The sequence below is a fragment of the Gallus gallus genome, chromosome 2, assembly GCF_016699485.2.
Source record: "Gallus gallus isolate bGalGal1 chromosome 2, bGalGal1.mat.broiler.GRCg7b, whole genome shotgun sequence".
Classification (NCBI taxonomy): Eukaryota; Metazoa; Chordata; class Aves; order Galliformes; family Phasianidae; genus Gallus; species Gallus gallus.
This window is the reverse complement of record NC_052533.1, coordinates 36,962,135-36,980,508: the sequence shown is the minus strand read 5'-3', so window position 1 is coordinate 36,980,508 and position 18,374 is coordinate 36,962,135. Positions and strand designations below refer to the sequence as shown.

General features: G+C 40.5%; 1 protein-coding gene across 5 annotated transcripts in view; it reads right to left on the bottom strand.

Annotated features, from left to right (window-relative positions):
* Positions 1-6,188: 6,188 nt before the first annotated feature.
* Positions 6,189-18,374, bottom strand: part of UBE2E2 (ubiquitin conjugating enzyme E2 E2) — a 212,509-nt gene continuing 200,323 nt past the window's right edge. For all 5 annotated transcript variants that reach the window (XM_015281797.4, XM_015281799.4, XM_040696250.2 and 2 more), the window contains one exon: positions 6,189-6,924. In XM_015281797.4, coding sequence (XP_015137283.1) covers positions 6,827-6,924 — 98 coding nt within the window. In that variant the 3' untranslated portion in view covers positions 6,189-6,826. The remainder of the gene's footprint in view (positions 6,925-18,374) is intronic.

Here is an 18,374-nt window from a genome sequence, read left to right as displayed (position 1 = left end):
CCAGCAACAGCCAAGCAAAGCTGTCAGACCTGGAGGAAGCAAATCCCAGTATATTTTGCTAAAAGAGTTTGGTAGCCTGCAGCTAGAAGGGTTTGTCTTGACCTGAGGGAGATGCTGCAGGATGTATAGATGACAGGAGGAAATGTACAGCGCGTGAGTGCAATGTGTATTTCTGTAATTATTTTACTTCTCATTTCCTCTCGGGCTTTGACTGCATCCCTTGTTCTCTGCCTCCAGAGGCAGAGTGCCACTCTGTGAAAAATCAGACTTCGTTATTACACCTCGCAGCAATAGCCACAGCATTAGCACGGCTCAAGGGCCAGATGTCATTTCTCATTTGCAGACTTTTCTCAATACTGTATACAAATTGAGAGGAAAACATCGCAAATAACATTATATTTTTGAAGACAAGTGCAGACAGTACTACGCTGCGCAAGCAGCACTGTGTCCTCTCACTAGAAAATTTCAATTGAAGTTATTCAAATCTGTATTTGAAATAGATAGAGTTTACAGAGTAATGAAATATAGCATTTCATGATGTATATTATGAAATAGAAGAGAATGAGATTATTTCTTTAAGCTTATCAATTATTAAATTATCATAAGGATGTATGTATATAAATAATCCTGGGAGCCACTCTGATTAGATTACTTTGATATGACGGAGCGTGTTTTGATTATTTTTGCTGCTTTGCAATAAGGATTGAAATTCTAAGTAGATTTCAGGAAGATTTTCTTCTAACACTGCAGCAAGGGGTAGCAGACGGACAATAAATAATAACGTAGAACAGGAAACTGTAGAGACTTTTTAATTCACACAATTACATTCCTGTATAAAAGATGATGAAGTTCTCACTGAACACAGATTTTTTTTTAAAGAGTTTCATTGTATTTATTAGATAAGCAACATGTAGGGCATTTAATACAAACCATTCTGCTCCTACTTACAGAACTCCTTCTACAAGACCAGCAGGCAGCGCTGCTGTGAACTGGGCAGCCAGGAGATCTGCAGACAGCATTTGTGCCAGCATCACCTGCTCCTTTCCTCCACTGAGCACAAATAGGTCTTCCTTCCTCACCTTGTGCAGCTGGCAGCCATCTCATGTACGGGAGATAGCTCCCTTCTCCACGAGGTGCTGGCACACTGCAGTGGGACGGCGAGGGGCTGTGAGGAACTGAGGCAGGAGTGGCTTTGGTGGTTGGTGTTTGGTGGGCTCAGCAAGGGATTTGTTGCTGAAGCTCAAGGGAAGAGCAGATTTAGGAGATGGGGAACAGCAGAGGAGTAGGGGTGAAGTAGAAGGCAAGCATGTGGTCCAAAGGAGGAAGGAAAAGATGTTTATGCAGGTTCTTGGTGCTGAGCAGTAATTGCAAGAGAAAGGTTCTTGCAACCAGGAGATCTACAAGAAATGTAAATGTAGCAGTGGGCAAGGTGGGCAACAGTGCAGCAACGCTTCCCTACAGGCACACTGCTTCCAAAGTGCATCGGCCCAAGGTGCTTTCTTTGCCCCGTTTATGCCAAGCGGAGAAAGGAGAGGGGCTGTATTGAAATCTGTGTGGCAGGAGCTCCATTCATGCTAAGAGACTGCATTCAGGGACTTACAAAGGGCATGAGTCAACTGCAAAGAAAAGAGGCATTTCACAGAAGCTGAAGTGTGACCCTTTGTTTTTTCTGACCCCAAGGTCACCAGTGACACAAAAGGGGACCCTAGCACTGATTCTGCAGCAACAAATGCCTGTTGTGAGCGAGTGTATTTGCTGAGCAGTGACAACAAGGAGTGACTCGAGGTGCATGCTTCCAGCCCTTGTTTCCCAAGGGATAGAAGGGGAGAGGATAGGGCTGTGGGGAAGCTCTGCCCACTGGAAGGTCCATAGGGAACCTCCCCAGAAATGGCACACCCACTGACCACGCTCACTACTGGGACAGCTGCGACAGTGGGATTTTGGATTGGGTGCTGCAAAACCTGAGGAAAAAAGTACAGATTTCACTTAATTCTTAGGTGAAGAGGAATTTTCCCAATTTAGGACTAGCAAGGGATTAGGGTGGCTTAGGAGTCTTGTCCTTATCTCAGTCTTGCATTTGCTCATGACCACTTTCTTTCACATCCAAAGTACGCATGAAAAGGATGCTTTGCTGTGCCCTTTCCATTTTCCTGGAGTGCTGCAGCTCCCCATTAAAGTTCATGACAGAATGAGGGTGCAGAACGATGGATTTAAGGGTGTCATAAAACTCTTCCTGGCAACTGGCAGTCCCCAGAAATGTTCTGGATGTGACCCAGGAGAGGCTTCTGGAGGCTGCTGGGACTGCAGAGCTTTTGAGCCGAGGAAATGTATTTGCATATGGATGTCATGCTAAGGAAGCAGGGCAGCACAGATTTCATTACTGATAATGACATGTGGGAGAAGTGATTTAGTTTACAGCCAATGCCAGGCGTGGCACAATGAGGAAGCACTTAGTTCATGCGGAGCTTTATCTTGCTTCTAAGACCCCAAAATCTGCAGCTCTGGGAGGCCCAGTGTTACGTGACACGGTCTTGTTAGCACTGGAGCACGAACAGAGCTGTCACTGAGGGGAAAGAAGAGTGCTTCAAGATATGGTGCTGATGTTGTACAGGCAAGGAGAGGAGTAGAAATGAAAGGAAAAGAGGAGGCCAGGACAGAGAGCAACTGAGGACAGAAACCCAACAGGTAGAGGCGGCTCTGTGGGAACCACAGTGGCCAAGGCTGGACAGTTGGACTTGGGAGTTGCCAGAAATTTTATTTCAAGTCCTTGTTTTAACATGCCCAACACAAAACACTGGAAAATGCCCTGGGCTTGGGGCAAAGTGTCTGGCTGCAAGGTGAGGAGAGAAATTTCTGAGAACTGAGAAGGGGGAAAAGGACCCCAGGATGTGTTGAAGCTGGAGTAGCTGGGAGCTGCTATGTGGTCAGAGCCCCCTACGGCATCCTCATCCTCCAGCAGAGAGAGCTACATCTTTTACTGTTGCAGAAGGCGCTGCCTCAGGCAAAGGAGAGCAGAGGGGCCTAGGGCACGTTCTGGGCATAGTCATTAGGGAAGAGGGAAATCTGAATTCCTGGATAGCTTCACGAATTGCTGTTTGAACTGGGATCAGCGTTTAAGGTGGTTTTTCAGCTGAGAGTAATGAATCGGTCAAGCAGAAGAAAGCAGCCGGAGAGAAGGAGAGGGCGGATGAGAAAGAGGAGCGAGTCAGAGGGATTAATGACGGAGATAAAGCAGCCATGAGCCTGGTGCATATTGTAACAGCAAGCTGAGATAGCAGCTGAGAGCCCACACTGCACCCAGGGTGTGCTGGACCAGCAGCACCCTCTGCTTTCAGAGGAGCAGCGCTAGGAGCCTACCTGCAGCTCACAGCTGGAGACCTGCAGCGAGATTTTTGAGCAGGAATTATTCCTGCTTTATGCATAGCACAGCAGCTGTTTTTAATGGCTTGTAACCATTTGGCTGCAATCACCCACAATGCATGTAATTAAAAATGTTATGACCTGCTAAAACTCACTCCTGGAGCAGTCTGCAAATGCTGTCTCTGGAAATACAGGATGTTTTTGGGTACCTTAATTTAAGCTACGTTGTTGTGTTATGTTCTGGAGAGGGAAATCAGCCGGTCAGTTGGACAGGAGATGTGAAAAGCACCTCAGTGATTAGTGAAGGGGAGAATACGGTTTGGAGAGGTCCCTGAATTCTGCTTCATCAGAGCTGTAATCAAGGATGTGCTACAGTGATATTTATCAGGGCTAACTGGAAAGTCAATGTGTGTTTGCTGGTTACTGCAGCTGATGTTACAAAAGCTGTAAGATGTCTTTAAAGGCCAGCTTTAGCCAACTCTGTGCTGTTGAACATGTTTTACTGTGTGTCACCTGAATGATCTCCATACCCAGTTACAGGAGGGCAGTGTGTGGACTTCATTTAAAGAAGTTAGAAAGAACATGATATGGCATAAAAGATGAAGCAAGAGTGAGATAAATTTGCAGAGAACCTGAAAAACAAAAGCTGGATGGAATAACGTGCAGCATTTTCTAGAGGAAAAAAGAAGAAAACGAGACTATGCCAGTATATTATTTTTCAGTGAGGCTCTGGAGGCAGGCTGAAATCTGCTGGGGACGGCTCATTTCTCCTCAGCAACAACAGCAAAATTCAAATAATGCTTTGCATTTCCCAGGTTCAGCAGATGAAGAAAAAGAACTACTTGGGAGGCAAACAGAGCAGATTTGCAAATAGAGGAGAATGTTTTATGACCAGACTTGCAAACATTTGGCTCCTGTAGACGCCAGAAGACTCTGCATCTGCTTTAATGAATGTAGGTTGATCTCTTCTGATTATTTCTTTGAGATCCCCACTGTTCTTGAGGAAGTAGTTTTATGTTATCTATGACAAAGCCAGCATTCAGCTTCACACAAAGCTCAACTTACTGGAAAGCCTGAACTGCACAGCTTTTGATAAGCGAGGAAGGTGAGCTGGAGCAAATGTCTATGAAGCATTCTGTGGCTCCTCTTCCGAGGTACCTCAGCTGTCTTTCAGTTACAGCATCATTAAAGGTGGAATAAGCTCTTCTGTTTATGTCTTCTTTATATTTTTGGCAAAACAATAGATGTTAGTAGGAACATTTCTTTTTCAAATGTACCTAGGAAATTACTGCACTCTGTTCAGCGGAGTGTAAATACAGACTGCAGAGCAGCAGACGCTTACAGTAATTCATAAGAAATCTGAAATTGGTCCTTAATTACTGTCTCAGGGGATAAAGGTTTTTCATGGCGTGAATCTCTTTAGCAGATACGATAACAGCAGAAGTAAAGCTGTTACTCTACTGGGCAAGATGCAGTTGTCCTTCTAATCCTCTTGCTCCTTTGTTGTATTTTTACAGCAGGAATGTAGAGGGACTTTGTGGTAAATTGGATGGTGGAAGCATCTTCCAAGGGAAGCACATACAGCAGTTGTTCCAAGGAGGTGTTCTAGATTAGACAATTCTGTCTTCTGATCTCTTTTTTCTTTAACATTTATTCTTTTAAATCTCTATCTGGGATCTCTTGGCCTCAAAATCTTCCATGACTCGGCCTGTAGGCAGTTGGCATCTGCAGACACCAGACGACTCCCCATTTGTTTTGACCAAAACAGATCGATTATTCTGTCAAGAACCTCATGGTTCTTGGGGCAGTAGTTATCATATACTACCTATGTCAAAATCACTGTTCAGCTTCTCTACATTCGGAAGACATCTCACCTGTAGATTCAAACTGTACGGCTGTTCAGCTACGAGCAAATGGCTGAGGGAAAACCAGAACAGCCTGGACATGCTGTGCCTCAGAATGGTTGCCATAGGGGACCTACGGTGTCACCTTGACTTCTTTCATTTCCAGTAAAGCTGGATTTGGGTTGGCACGTAATGGGATTGGGTCTCCCTGTATCTTTATGTTCCTATTATAATGTATCTTCCTTAAGATAAAATCTTCTTTAAACACAAGAGGAAAAGAGAGAAAGAGAGGGCAGCCAAGGATTGTATATGGCATCTGTAACATTTAATTATATGAGACAGGGATTTTCCAGGATGCCATTGCAACACAAAGAACATTTAGATATCAGCATCACAGTATATATTTTCTAAATCACAACACCCACGCATTTCCTTAGCCAAGGAGAAGTTTTCCTTCTATGGCTGCATATCTAAAATTAGCCTGAAGGTCAAATCTGAATAGAAATACCCTTGCCTTGAACGTGCTGGGAATGATTGGTGCAATGGGCTCAATTTTCCCATCGAAAACCTGCATTTATTTTTCAAATAACAGTTGCTTTTACAATTAAAGAGCTTGGAGAAAGGCAAAACGAAGCCCGCTGTATAAAATCATCATCAATATTCTGCTTTCATTGCAAGGCTATTTTTATAGCCAACCATTAAAAAAGTAGCAAGATAGATACAGGGAAGCTATAGTACAAAAGATACAGCAAGAGGCTTCAGAACGGCTGGGCTGAGCACCGGCACGTGAAAGAATGGCCTTAAAATTTAGCAGGTGTTTGTATATGGAAGATACACGCAATGAAGAATCCTAAGTTAAGAAAGATATTGTTAAGAACAAATGAATAGTTTAGGTCTAAAAATAATTGCTTAACCTGCAGTCATATTGTGTGAGGGCTGTGCAGTCCACGCTGCACAAACGCAAAAGCACCATCTTGCAAAAAGTGCATTTATCAGCCACAGTGTTTTATTGAGTGCTTTAATAATACAAGTGTACATCAACTGATCCACAGTCAAAAGTGGCAGGTCCCTAAGAAATTTACAAGCACTTTTCTTTTAAGTAAATCAAAATACATATTAATTTGTTCAATGCAATAGCCTTTTGTGTGGGAAACAGAAGGCTAGTGATAAACACAGTCTTAGTAATGCACAGTGATTCTTGATTTTAAGCTTTTATACAAAACTTGTTCCCAGTAGCATGCACCCACCATTAAAGACTTCAGTACAAAAAAATAACCCTAAACACTACATTTAAGTAGAAACGAGATATAATTCTGAATTTGTCTGTTTTCCCAAAAAACACATGAAAGAAAAAAAAAAAACCACACATTAATACAAAGCTTCGTGACAAAGCTCTATACTATTACAGATCCAACATTCTTTGCACTGATAACCAAAATTCCCCGTCTATATTTGAGGGAAACAGCTTTCAAGTTAACAGAACAAAAAACCCCCAAACAAATAAAAATAAAAACAAAAAAGAAATGGTTCAAAATTTAATAAAAAATAAGAATGAAGGGAAGGGCTATTGAAGCACTTAGTGAATGTGCTTGCACAGGTCCAGCAAATCCTAGAGGAGGTTCCTATGTGGCGTATCGCTTGGTCCACTGTCTGGCCATTCTGTCATGCTCTGCTCTGTTAGTCATATACTGAGTGGCAATGCTTCCAACCAGGGGGTCAGCTGAAAAGGAAACACAAACCATGAAATGCTTGTCAGCCTTGGAAGGAAGAAAAGACCGTCCTCAGATACAGATTTATTCTGTCCTCTTAGCTTTAACTGTAAGAACAAGATGTCTACATATATTATTCTTATTTTGAAAGCATGCATGCATACAGGAGGAAAAGAGCAAGAGCACGGGGAGGAGCAAAAGGGGCAATTAGTTGCAAGTTTCTGGTAAACATATGACTTGAATCATTTTCTAAAATTATGCCTTGTGAACAAATGTTCCAATCATTTCAGTTTGAGCTGAGAGTGAAAAATAGCAGTAGAATTTCAGATGACAAGAATAAAAACACTAAAAGCCATTATGGTACTAAACATCCACAAATACCTATATTGCTACCTAACGGGAGGATGGGCTCCAATTCTATTAACAGTTTTTTTTTTTTGCTTTGTTTTGTTTTGTTTTGTTTTTTAATTATATTTTAAAGAGTTTTAAAGTATAAGGAAAGGTCAGAAATGAGGGCAATGAATACTATTTTCAGAGCAGTAAAAGTTAATTCCAAACTTTGGGAACTGGCATTCAATTTGTGAGATCTTGTTGAGCGTCCATGTGTCCACAATGCTTCATCGTTCTGTCTTCTGAAGCTACTTTCGTATTTATGAAAAGAAGAAATAACCAGAAAAAGTCCGTTGTCTTTAATCTGGATTTACAAATTACTTTCTAGTTAATTAAATAAAGCCAGCCAGCCCCCTAATAAAAACAAACCAAGAAAAGACTTTCCCAGAGTAATCAACATTTTTCTCCTTTCAGTACCAAGATTTTCCTCTTTGGAGGTCCCCATACTCTTGGTAGTCCTCCTGAAACAGTAAATTTCCTGTATCACCACACCATGTTAGTTCTGTGGCACTTACATCAATTTTTTTCCCGACTTAAGCTAGATGCACATGACTTCTTATTAGGGCCAGTTAATAATGAGCTCTACAATTGACTGAAGATGGTGCCATTGAACAATATGAACGTCAGCTTCCCCCAGTACAGTCATAACCTGAGTGTTGTGTTTGCACAGCGTTATTAACCACCAGGATTTCCAGGGAGAGATGTCATGCCATCGGCAGAGCAAAGTCAATCCCAGGTTTTTATTTGTTTGTTGATGATAAGCATTTATGATAGGATAAGTACATTACATTAGCCAAATCAACTGAATGACTTGCTGCCAACATCACTGAATATTAGCAGATGACACCTAAAGAAAAAATACTTTGCTTTGAATGTGCACTTTCAGGAAGAGCCCATGATTTGAATACTAAGTTTGCATCTTCTGAATTAGTAAGGCAAGTTACCACTGCAGCTGTGGCATACTAAGACCCCATAGTCTCAGTTCTGCAAGCACTTAATGCATATGTTTAACTTCAATATCTTAATATATCCAGAGGAGGTCACCGAGGCCCAGACTTTGCTATTTTTACATGCATGAGTGTCAAAGAGGTACAGCTGAGCTAAGATCCATTTAAAAATTTTCAGAATAGAAAGTATATCACCTTTGGCTCTGCAGCCAAGGAGAAGAATCACACGGGATTACTGGAAGGATTTTGTTCAGAACAAATAGGATTCTGACAGTCACCTAGTGTTTAAAGAGTGCAAAGTTGTTCATGGTTGGAATGAGTTTTGAGACAAACTGTAGGGTAAATGAGCAACTTGGGTAATGGGGAAGTGCCAAATGTCCCTTGGCAAAAATTTAGGGAGTAGGCAGAGGGAACTGGTTATGGTGGCTCAAGGCTGAATCCGACAGCACTGCTCCAAGAAACACTTCCCTGTAACTATGGAGAAGGAGAGAGTAAGGGTGGAGATCAAAGGGAATCACTGAGCAACATCTGATGAATGTGTTGGTTTTAATGCTGTTGGGAAAGGTGGGCTTTGACCTCTGAGGCAGCTGGCGGTGACTGCTTGGAAGAGTACAATGACATTGTTATCTGGACCGTGGTAAATGCTTAATGAGGTTTAGAAACATAGAATGGCTTGGGTTGGAAGGGACCTCAAAGACCATCCAGTGCAAACCCTCTGCCACTGATAGAGTTGCCACTCACCAGATGGGTTTCCATCCAGCCTGGCCTTGAACGCCTCCAGAGATGAGGCATCCACACCTTCTCTGCACAGCCTGTGCTAGTGCCTCACTGCCCCCGAGTAAAGAATTTCTGCCTTCCATTTAGTACATACTTAAATGGCTGCAGCTAAGGTCTTCACGAAAACTTGATGTTGGTGCACTGAAAAGCAACACGGTGTAATACAGATTTACTTAGTCCAAATCTGAAAAATCTTTTTATGTGAGGGATGAATGGTTACATGAAAGTGCCTTTCCCTTTAAGAACTGAAAATCAATTTCCCTGATAACTGACAGGGTATTGAGTATTAATTACATGATCATCCCCAACCTTAGATTATTTGTGTGGGTTTCTATCAATATTTCCTTTTGGGCATAAGGATACATTTCAATAACATATCTGGAAGGGTTTAGAAGGTGTAGGCTCCTTCCCTCACCTTCTCCCAGCCACGAGGAGGGTGGCTAATTTCTTTTGAGGTGGATGAATCTATGAGAGCAGTTCTTGATATGAAAGTGGTGAAATCAGCTGGAGCCCAATAAGGTAGGGCTTTCTCCTCTGGAAAGAATTCCCAGACCCATGTATTGCTGATGACATCCTCCATATTGCTGAAGTGAAGACATGTGTGCGAGTGGAGAAAGGCAGGGAGTAAAGCAGCTGAGGAAAGATGAGTCTCTTTCTAAAACAGTAACCTAGTAATTACTAGTTTGAGATACCAAGTTGAAAGACCAGGATAGCTCTTGCCAGAGAAGCTCCTATGTCACATTTCTGTCAGAGAGTGCTGAGTTGTGCTGTCATTACTTGCAGTTATTTATAAGGACTTCAATAAGGACTCTTCAACAGGTGTTAGAAGAGGTAGTTTATTTTAGCAGCTCCTGTAATGCCATAAAACTGCTTTGTTTGGGAAGCTGGGATAACCAGCGAGGAGGAAACTTTTCACTTCAGATCAGTCACAGACAGCATGTGAACTCCAGACATGTAAATGGCCCTTTCCTGCTCCTGTATGAAGCTGCACACCTTCAGGATCAAGCCACATCATCCTTGCTGGAGGCAGCAGCTGTATGGCAGGCCCAAGGAGACAGACACTTCTCATAACACTCAGTGAGTCATGAGTTGGCATCTTTACAGAGCTCATGGGGACAGGCCATAAAATTGAGATTATCAGACAAACTGGAGGAATGGAATTAATATAATTTCAAATACTTTGTCCTCAGCATGCATGGGCTGTGGCCATAGCGTTCAGAATACTTGAAAGAGAAACCCCAGAACTGTCCCCTCAAAGTAGGAAATGGTTGAGCACAGGCCAGTTCTTAGCTGGGCTGCAGAGTATGAGGAATATTGCAAGATATCCATCAGCACAACAAAACACATATTTATAAAGCAACCACTGCATAAATAATTGAAAGAGAGAAAGGAATACTCAGGATTCGTAGAACTGGTTTCCCCATGTTTCTCATTACTACAAAACTGTTTCTTATTTTCCATTTGTATATATCTGTTTTATTCTCAGTGTTAGAAATTTGTTTCCATAATTAGTAAACCACTCTAGCTTTTTTTCCCCTGGAAGTAGCGTGATTCATCAGTGAACCAGGGACCATTTCAGAAATCCACTCCAAATGTCAGTGAAAAACAGGGTTCAGAATATAAAGCTATGCCAAAAATACATTACCAAAATGACCTAGTGAAATAAACGAAAATAAAGCCACAATAGATTAGTAACAGCACAAACTCCTTTCAAATATACAGAAATTAAGGTAGAAGTGGGACAAAACTTTGTTACAGAGAACACCAACAAACACCATCTCAGGCAATGCCACTCCCAGGAACTCAGGCCCTTACAGAAATTAACTCAATCAAACCATGGGCAACAGCTGGCATGGCAGGATGCTCATACACTGAGATCTCTCAGGTCACCAGACGCACCATGCCTGGCTTGAGAGCTGCTGAGTCCTTGGTGTGATACCCTGTCCTGTGGGCAGCAAGAGACACACCAGCCCTCAGCATGCCAGAGATTCGGGAAGCTGGAATAACAAAGGACGACTGTGCACTGCACTCAGTGTGGAGAGCTGGGTGAGCTGGAGATCCTGCCTCACTTAAATGTTGGATTTGCTGCTCTGTAATGACTTGTCATCTTCTTTTGCAGCCACTTAATACGACTGCATAAGGAAGAACATTTGTGTCTCATATCTGTTGTAAAGCTAATCAAATTTACAGCCCAATTCTGGGGAGTTAATGCTATTGGGGATTTGGATGAGCTGAGGTTTGGTCATTACAAAATTTCAGCTGTGTTTAATGCTAGTTATACTGCTTTATCATTCAGAAGACAGACAATAATTCTTCTTTAAAACTACTTTCCTCCAAAATAAATGAAAATACATTGCTGTACTGTATTTTTCCCTGCTTGTATTTTTACAGCTATTTCGATGTCAGCAAATAGCAATTTCAGAGCAGAACTCATCTCCTGGGCTTTTCAATGCTCTTTTAAAAATACAGCAAACATACTCTAGTGAAATAAAAAAAAAGGAGATAGTGTATTTAACAGCTTGATTTCAATGTCTCTTCTCCATCAGCCACACAATATGCAAAGAAATTCCAATCGTTAGTGCCAGCGTGGTTAAAGAGACACACATTTAGACTTAAAATGTACATTATGGGTGTTTGTATGCATTATATGTATTTACAAGCACTTATAAAATAGAATAATATTTCAATTGCAGTATTTTACAGTTTTAATAGAGAGCAGCTGATGGAGCCAGTTATTACACCATCATAAATGAGTTCTCAGAAAGATTTCTGGAGCACCTTAAAAACTAAAAACCACAGCCCTGTAAAAATCTCACAGTTTCTTCAGCCAAATATTTACAACATATATATATATTTTGGTCCAGGTACAGATTCAGCTCTGTATCAGGGGGAATTCTGAAGAACTGGCCTCCAGCTGATGAAGCAGAATTAAACTGGAGGAATTTCCAAAGGTCAGGTGTAACTTGAAAGGTCTTAGTCTGTCTCCTGAGCTATATAGTACTCCTTTAACATAGCTATAAGAGGTATCCCATTGAGACACTCTATGAAACTACTTGCACTGAAACATCAGTCACCAAACATGAAATCTGCTTTCCTTCCTTTGAGCCAGCTGTGTGAAATGCAGAAGAAAACAAAGCTTCCTTTTTTTAAGCTATTTGGACTTGGGTTACATATTTAGAAGAGTTTTTGACTTATGGAACCCTGATTAAAATATATATATATATATATTTTAGAGTTGCCTCTCTTTACAAGTATTCTGTTGTATTGCTTTTTGAATCAAACAAAAATTGGGAGTGCTTGCTTTTTCAAAGCCTTTTAAGGAAAAAAAAATCAGGTGCTCTCTATGCCATCTACAGTATAGCTGCCTTGGAATCATTGTACGGCAACATACGTAGAATAGGCTACATGGAAATGAAAATAAGTTCATAATTTCAATAACTACAGTTCATTTGGTAATTTCAGTGCCAATAGCAGTGCAGGACAGTATATATTCCCACACTGGCTTGCAGTGCAAGCCAAGATCTCTCAATCTTTTTTTTTTTTTTAAATACTGTGCCAACCTTGAAAAAATAGGTCCCAAAAGCCAAACTAAAAAATAAAAACAAAATTAAGATTGGGAGAGGAAAAACAAACAAACAAACTAATAGTCCTCTGAAACATAAGTTTTCTAAACAGCAAATGCTGACAGTTTGAAACACATCAAAAATAAACTTAATTAAAAATTATATTTTACCTTTAATTACATTCTCATATTGTTTTCAGTGGCATCCAGTCATAGGAAGACCAGCCAGTGAAACTGAAGACAAAAGAGGCATGAGATGTTCTATGACATATTTGGTATAGCACAATTTAAAACTCCAAGAGGAAGGGATTAAGAAGAGATGAATTGTTTGTGAGTAATTTTTATTCACTGTGTCACTTCGCCTTAGGAGGTTTCCACAGTTTGCCACATGTCATCTCTTTTAAACTTAATCAACTCCTAGAAGAACATGTCAAGGATGCTGTGTGTCTTGATGTGGAAAACGAGGTACGTGAAATGCATCATAGGATCTTCCAGCGATCTTATAGCAAGAAAGAGAACAGCATTGCTGCTATCATTAATAATAATGCATAGACTAAGTAATTCTTTGGAGGCAGAGGCAGGTGAGGTGGGACACTGAATTACTCCACTAACCTTTCACCTTCAAAGAGAGTGCTCAAAAACCAAGGGACAAGTGAAAATGAGTGCAGCATGGCACTAATCCCTGTTTGTGTGGCAATAAAACTGGCCTCGCAGTTGGAAGTCTGATCAACACATGCTTATAAACTGGAACAACAGAATGATTCAAGGCAGAACAAAGAGCAGTAGCAGGGCTCTGAATTGCTTTACACACCCTACAAGCAAAAGTACAATTTATTCCTGACTTTCATGAAATCACAGTTCCAACTAGCCATTGATAATGTATTTATCCATCTACAAGGCTCTTCCAAAAACTGTACAGAAGAATGATGAAGCAATCAGTAAACACTTAAAAAAAAAAGAGAACAAATAAAATGAATTGTTTCACTAAAGGGAAAAGTAGTTCTTGGAGGAGAAAGGAACAAATTCAAGAAAAAAAAAATCTAGTGTTTGCTAGGAAGTAACATTTTAGCAGTTATGATTTACAGCAGAAATCATATGATACAGAGTATAATGAACTCTGCTTCTTGTTTCAGGAGTTAGTTGTGCAGATCAGACTGGTCACATCTCAACACTCAACAGAAAAATTCTAATAGATATAGGCTACATCAGCATACCAAACTATCAAAATATACTTTCTGGAATTGCTTTACAGCTCATGTACCTCATTTGGCTGGCAACTATGATTGATGTAGCTCGGTGAAGTGGACAACCATATGACCTTCAAGGGTTCCTCCCACCAAAGGAAAATGAGAGATAAGATACCTGTGACATAATCTCAGATATAAGGTGATCTAATGTGTTGGAATCAGAAGAAATAAAGACTGACTTTGTTGTGTCACCTCATTTCCAGTTAAAACTCAGAACTGTCTTTCCAGGTACAACATGAGGGAGAAAGGGAGAAAGAGCGGAGGTGTAAGAACTTGAGACACAGTCTCACCAGACATCAAGATTAACACTAACAATGTCCACATTTAGAGAACTAATAGAAAACCGTGCTATATATAGTAGCTTAGAGACGATATAACTTTAAAGTCTACACTTACCAGAAGTTTTTGACCCTACATAGCTATGCCAGTCTAGGGGTCACTGTGCTAATGTAGGGCTAAAGGAGACTCACGCTTTTGTGCCAAGCTTCCTACTAAGTTGTGTTCACCAGTACATCCCATAGTTGTGATCATTCAGTCATTCAAGTCCTTGGCTACCTTTCTAACTATACACCTAAAGATTTCTCATGGGAGAAATCAGAGTAGGTGCAGGAAGAGAAAGGGAAAAAAATAAAGCATGGAAGATCCCAGGGTCTTGTTCTGTTGTATAGCCAGGGTATGTGGCTGGACAGGAGTAACACCATAACATGATGAAAAGTAAAGTGATAATAGCAGGGTGGAAAAGTCTTTGGCTGTAGAAATAAAGACAAGCCCAAGTGTAGCAGACACGGACGCAGAAATGAAGGGGGAAAAAAACTGCTTACCTCTGGAAGACCTCAGGCAGGTAGGAATCTCCAGCAAGATATCCTTACCTCCACTGCTAACCCTTAAATGAGGTCTGGGATGGGGTGGATCCTGGCTCCACCCCTTCTGATTACTCAGGTGCATTGCATGCACCTGAGCTCCCCTGGGTTGGCCCTGCCTTCCTACCAGGTGCTCAATCACTGGTTCAAACTGTGACTTAGCATTTCTGCTACAGCAGGGAAACAAGGAAGCTAACATGTCACGCTGCAAGCAAGATGTGAAATGCTGGAGTGTTCCATGGTCTTCACAATTTGCAAGTTGTTGTGATGACTCTAAGAAAGTTAAATAGTCTTACAATTTAATTTCTCATCCATGAAACTGAGATAATGCTTCTCTGTCACACTGGATATTTGGAGAACAAGTACACTAAAAATTGCAAGCTGTGGTAAAAATGACTGTATAATTCTGTCATAAAGAAACTGTAAGTTATGACTTGAGCTCTGTAGAATTGTCAGAAACACATCTGACTTCTCTTAGTTCATATAGTGTCTGGAGAAGTTGCCACACAAATATTAAGGCATATATGACTCAATTCCAATGTCCAAACTGATGCCTGGAGGAAAATGTTACCTATCTTCAAAAATAAAAGAGCTCAGCAAATCCATTTCAGCAAAATGTTGCCTATCTTTAAAAATAAAAGAGCTCTGCAAATCCAGTTCAGCAAACATTCACTTACTAAAACATTTTGGATACATGGAAGGAGAAATCATCCCTCTCTAGACTTGCATTTGATTGCTGTCAGGCTACCTACCACAGATCTGTGTGAAATATGAGGCTGCTTCAGAAAAAGATGTTTCAGAAATAAGGAGTATTATCTGGCCCGATTTTACTAACATGACTCTTAAAGGGAAGCATTGGCAGTGATTCATCCCTGGATCTTGCCAAGGGAAATCATTCTTGTCTAAAGAGTAAAGGGTTTTTTTTCCATCTGCTGTTTTTAGCAGGGTTTCTATAAACTTCAGTGGCTGACTGGGAGTTAGCTGAGGCAATCATGGATCAACGAGGCACAGTTTACTGATCTTGAAGAGCTGTCTTTAATTAGGGAAGAACATGCACCTATTAGAAATGCCAGCGTGCTGAAACAATTAAAGTTCTGAAATAACACACTTCGCTTTGATGCTTGAATGCATCTCAAAATTAAAAGCATGGATACATTAGCAAAGTATCTGTTCACAACAATGAATTCAATAGAGAAACAGTCGTTGTTATTAGTAAAAAAATTAATAAAGAAGTTTTAGTAACTAAGAACTTAATGTGGAAGACACTGCAAGGTACATGGCTTGATAAAAATTTCAGAAAAGATAACAGTGTGCATTCACCTCATGGAAGATCACCGTGCATAAGGAAATTACAGCACTCTGATCTCAAAATGCTGTCAAGCAACCAAAGTGCTAAGATTCATAATGTAACTGATCTGCATCCATAGGTTGATAACTATATTTTCAGCAAAACACTGAGGATGTTTTTTTTTTTTTTGTTACAAGATTTACTGAGGGAGGAATAGATATTTTATATAAATTCTGGTATGTTTAGATTTGTATTTTTTAAAGAAAATGAAGCAGTTTTCTTCTGGATTTCTGTCTTCTCACTTCCCACTAATTACCAGCTCTTAGCAAAGGGGTGACCTATGGCTCTTAAACACCCCAAACAAGCATTTTAATCCCAAAGCAACTCTGTGTGAATGCATTTTCCATGACCATGCTTTGTATAGTGTTAGACATCCTATAATCACAGGTATCAAATGTAGATTACTCTGCAAGAGAACCATTTGGAGCAATGGGATCCACCAACTGTGTGGATTCCCAGGTGACAGGGAGGAGAGGGAGTGTTATTGCACAGTCACTGCACTGTCTGGTACTCCAGTGGTATTTTGATGCTGAGAGGAAAACACATCTCAAAGGCATCTTCGTTTTCAGGGGAAGGGTTTGAACATGAGCAGTACCAAAATCTTCAATTTAGACACACACTAGGGTCATTTTAGGTCAGATGCATCTGAATTCTGCTCTTGAATCTATCCCTTTGTTCCTTTACCACATTTAATCTGTGGAGTAACTAGAAAAGCCTACATACATTATGAATGCTGCTTATTTTGGTATAATCTGATTTTATTCTTCTCAGCCTTTTAGATCTTGGTATTAATTTGACTTATTTAAATCTAAAACTGTTATTAGGAATCCCACACAGAATGTCAAAGGAATAAAAGAGGCTTTTGTTTACTAAAAGAGGGCTTGGTGAAGAATTTTGTGCTTATCAAGGCCAATAGGACTCCCTTGTCATAGTTCAGGGCCAGAAATCCCTTGGCAAGTTGAACATCTCTTGGAACAGGAATAGGAACTTCTGTGTGCTTTGCATTAGCACACCTCTTACTGTTATCCAATAACTCATAACATTCTGGCCTCTCTTTTCCCTCTCTTTTTATGTTGTCTGTACTTCCCATTCTCCAAAGGAACATGCGGAAGGAGGTTGCAGGCTGTATCTGACTCATAGCATCTAAGTTTATATCTGCACCAAGAGGCACTGGAAGGAAAATACCTGGAAAGCAGCGTGTTTAGGAGCTCTGTCAGTATGGCTCAGATGAAGCTTTTGATGGAGCAGACTTTCTGGGGCTTTTCTGGACTACAGACATGGGTCATTTGAACCAGGTTGCGTGATGGCAAGCTGTGACGTTCGCCATCTAAGGACGATGCTTGTACCAATGCACAATGGCTCATTAAAGCATGTAAAGCGGGATGCCATTCTGCATATTCGCACAGGCTTACTTGCACAGGCACACCTGCATACTTGCACAGAGCAGTGTTTCCAGATGCTGATCAGTGATATGATACAGGGTGTTGCAGAACGGGAGCAGGGTGCTAGCTCTAGCAATGACCGAGGAATCAGTAGGTGAGTGAGAAAATAACCCCATTTTAGTAACCAAATGGACTATCCATTTATAAATTAACTTCTGTACATGAATATAATTAGCTTAATTACAAACAAGTTCTAATAGGATTAGAAGGAAAAACAGGTTAAACAAAATAATTAGCATCCATCATGTAGGCAGGTTTTTAGCTCCTGGATAAGTTGCAATGAAGTTACATGGCAACCCTGGATGAAGATGGAATTTATGATATTTACAGTGACAATTCTATATTTAGAAATAGATTAAATAACTTTCTTTGGATATTCTATCTTTCCTGTGTGAGAGATCACACTGATTCCATTGTTGTGTCTGGCTCAACAATAGTCCACGCGCCAAGGAATTTCAGGCACTGGCCTATGAAGTACTAACACTGTTATTTAGGAAAAAAATGTACAAGTTAGAGCCAAAAATAATCATGGAAGATAACGAGGCCATTCCTTCTGCTAGTATAATGTTGTGTCTTACAGTTATTTCTACTACTTCGCCACTTTATCTAATCTGCATTATAAAGACTGTGTGAAGAAGATTCCAGACCTTGAGAATTTTCCAAAATCTAATTCATCTTAAAGCTGCAAAATGTTTCAATCCATAGAAAGGCTGTTTTTCTAAACCTTGTTCAGATGGAGCATCCTACAAATAAGTTATGAATCAAAGCTCTATTTCTGCATCTATGATACGAACATGAAATCTTAGGGTTGGTACAATCCACCCTTAAATTAGGGACAGTTAAACCATACACTCTGCTACTTAAGAAATCATCTCCTACTCCAATTAA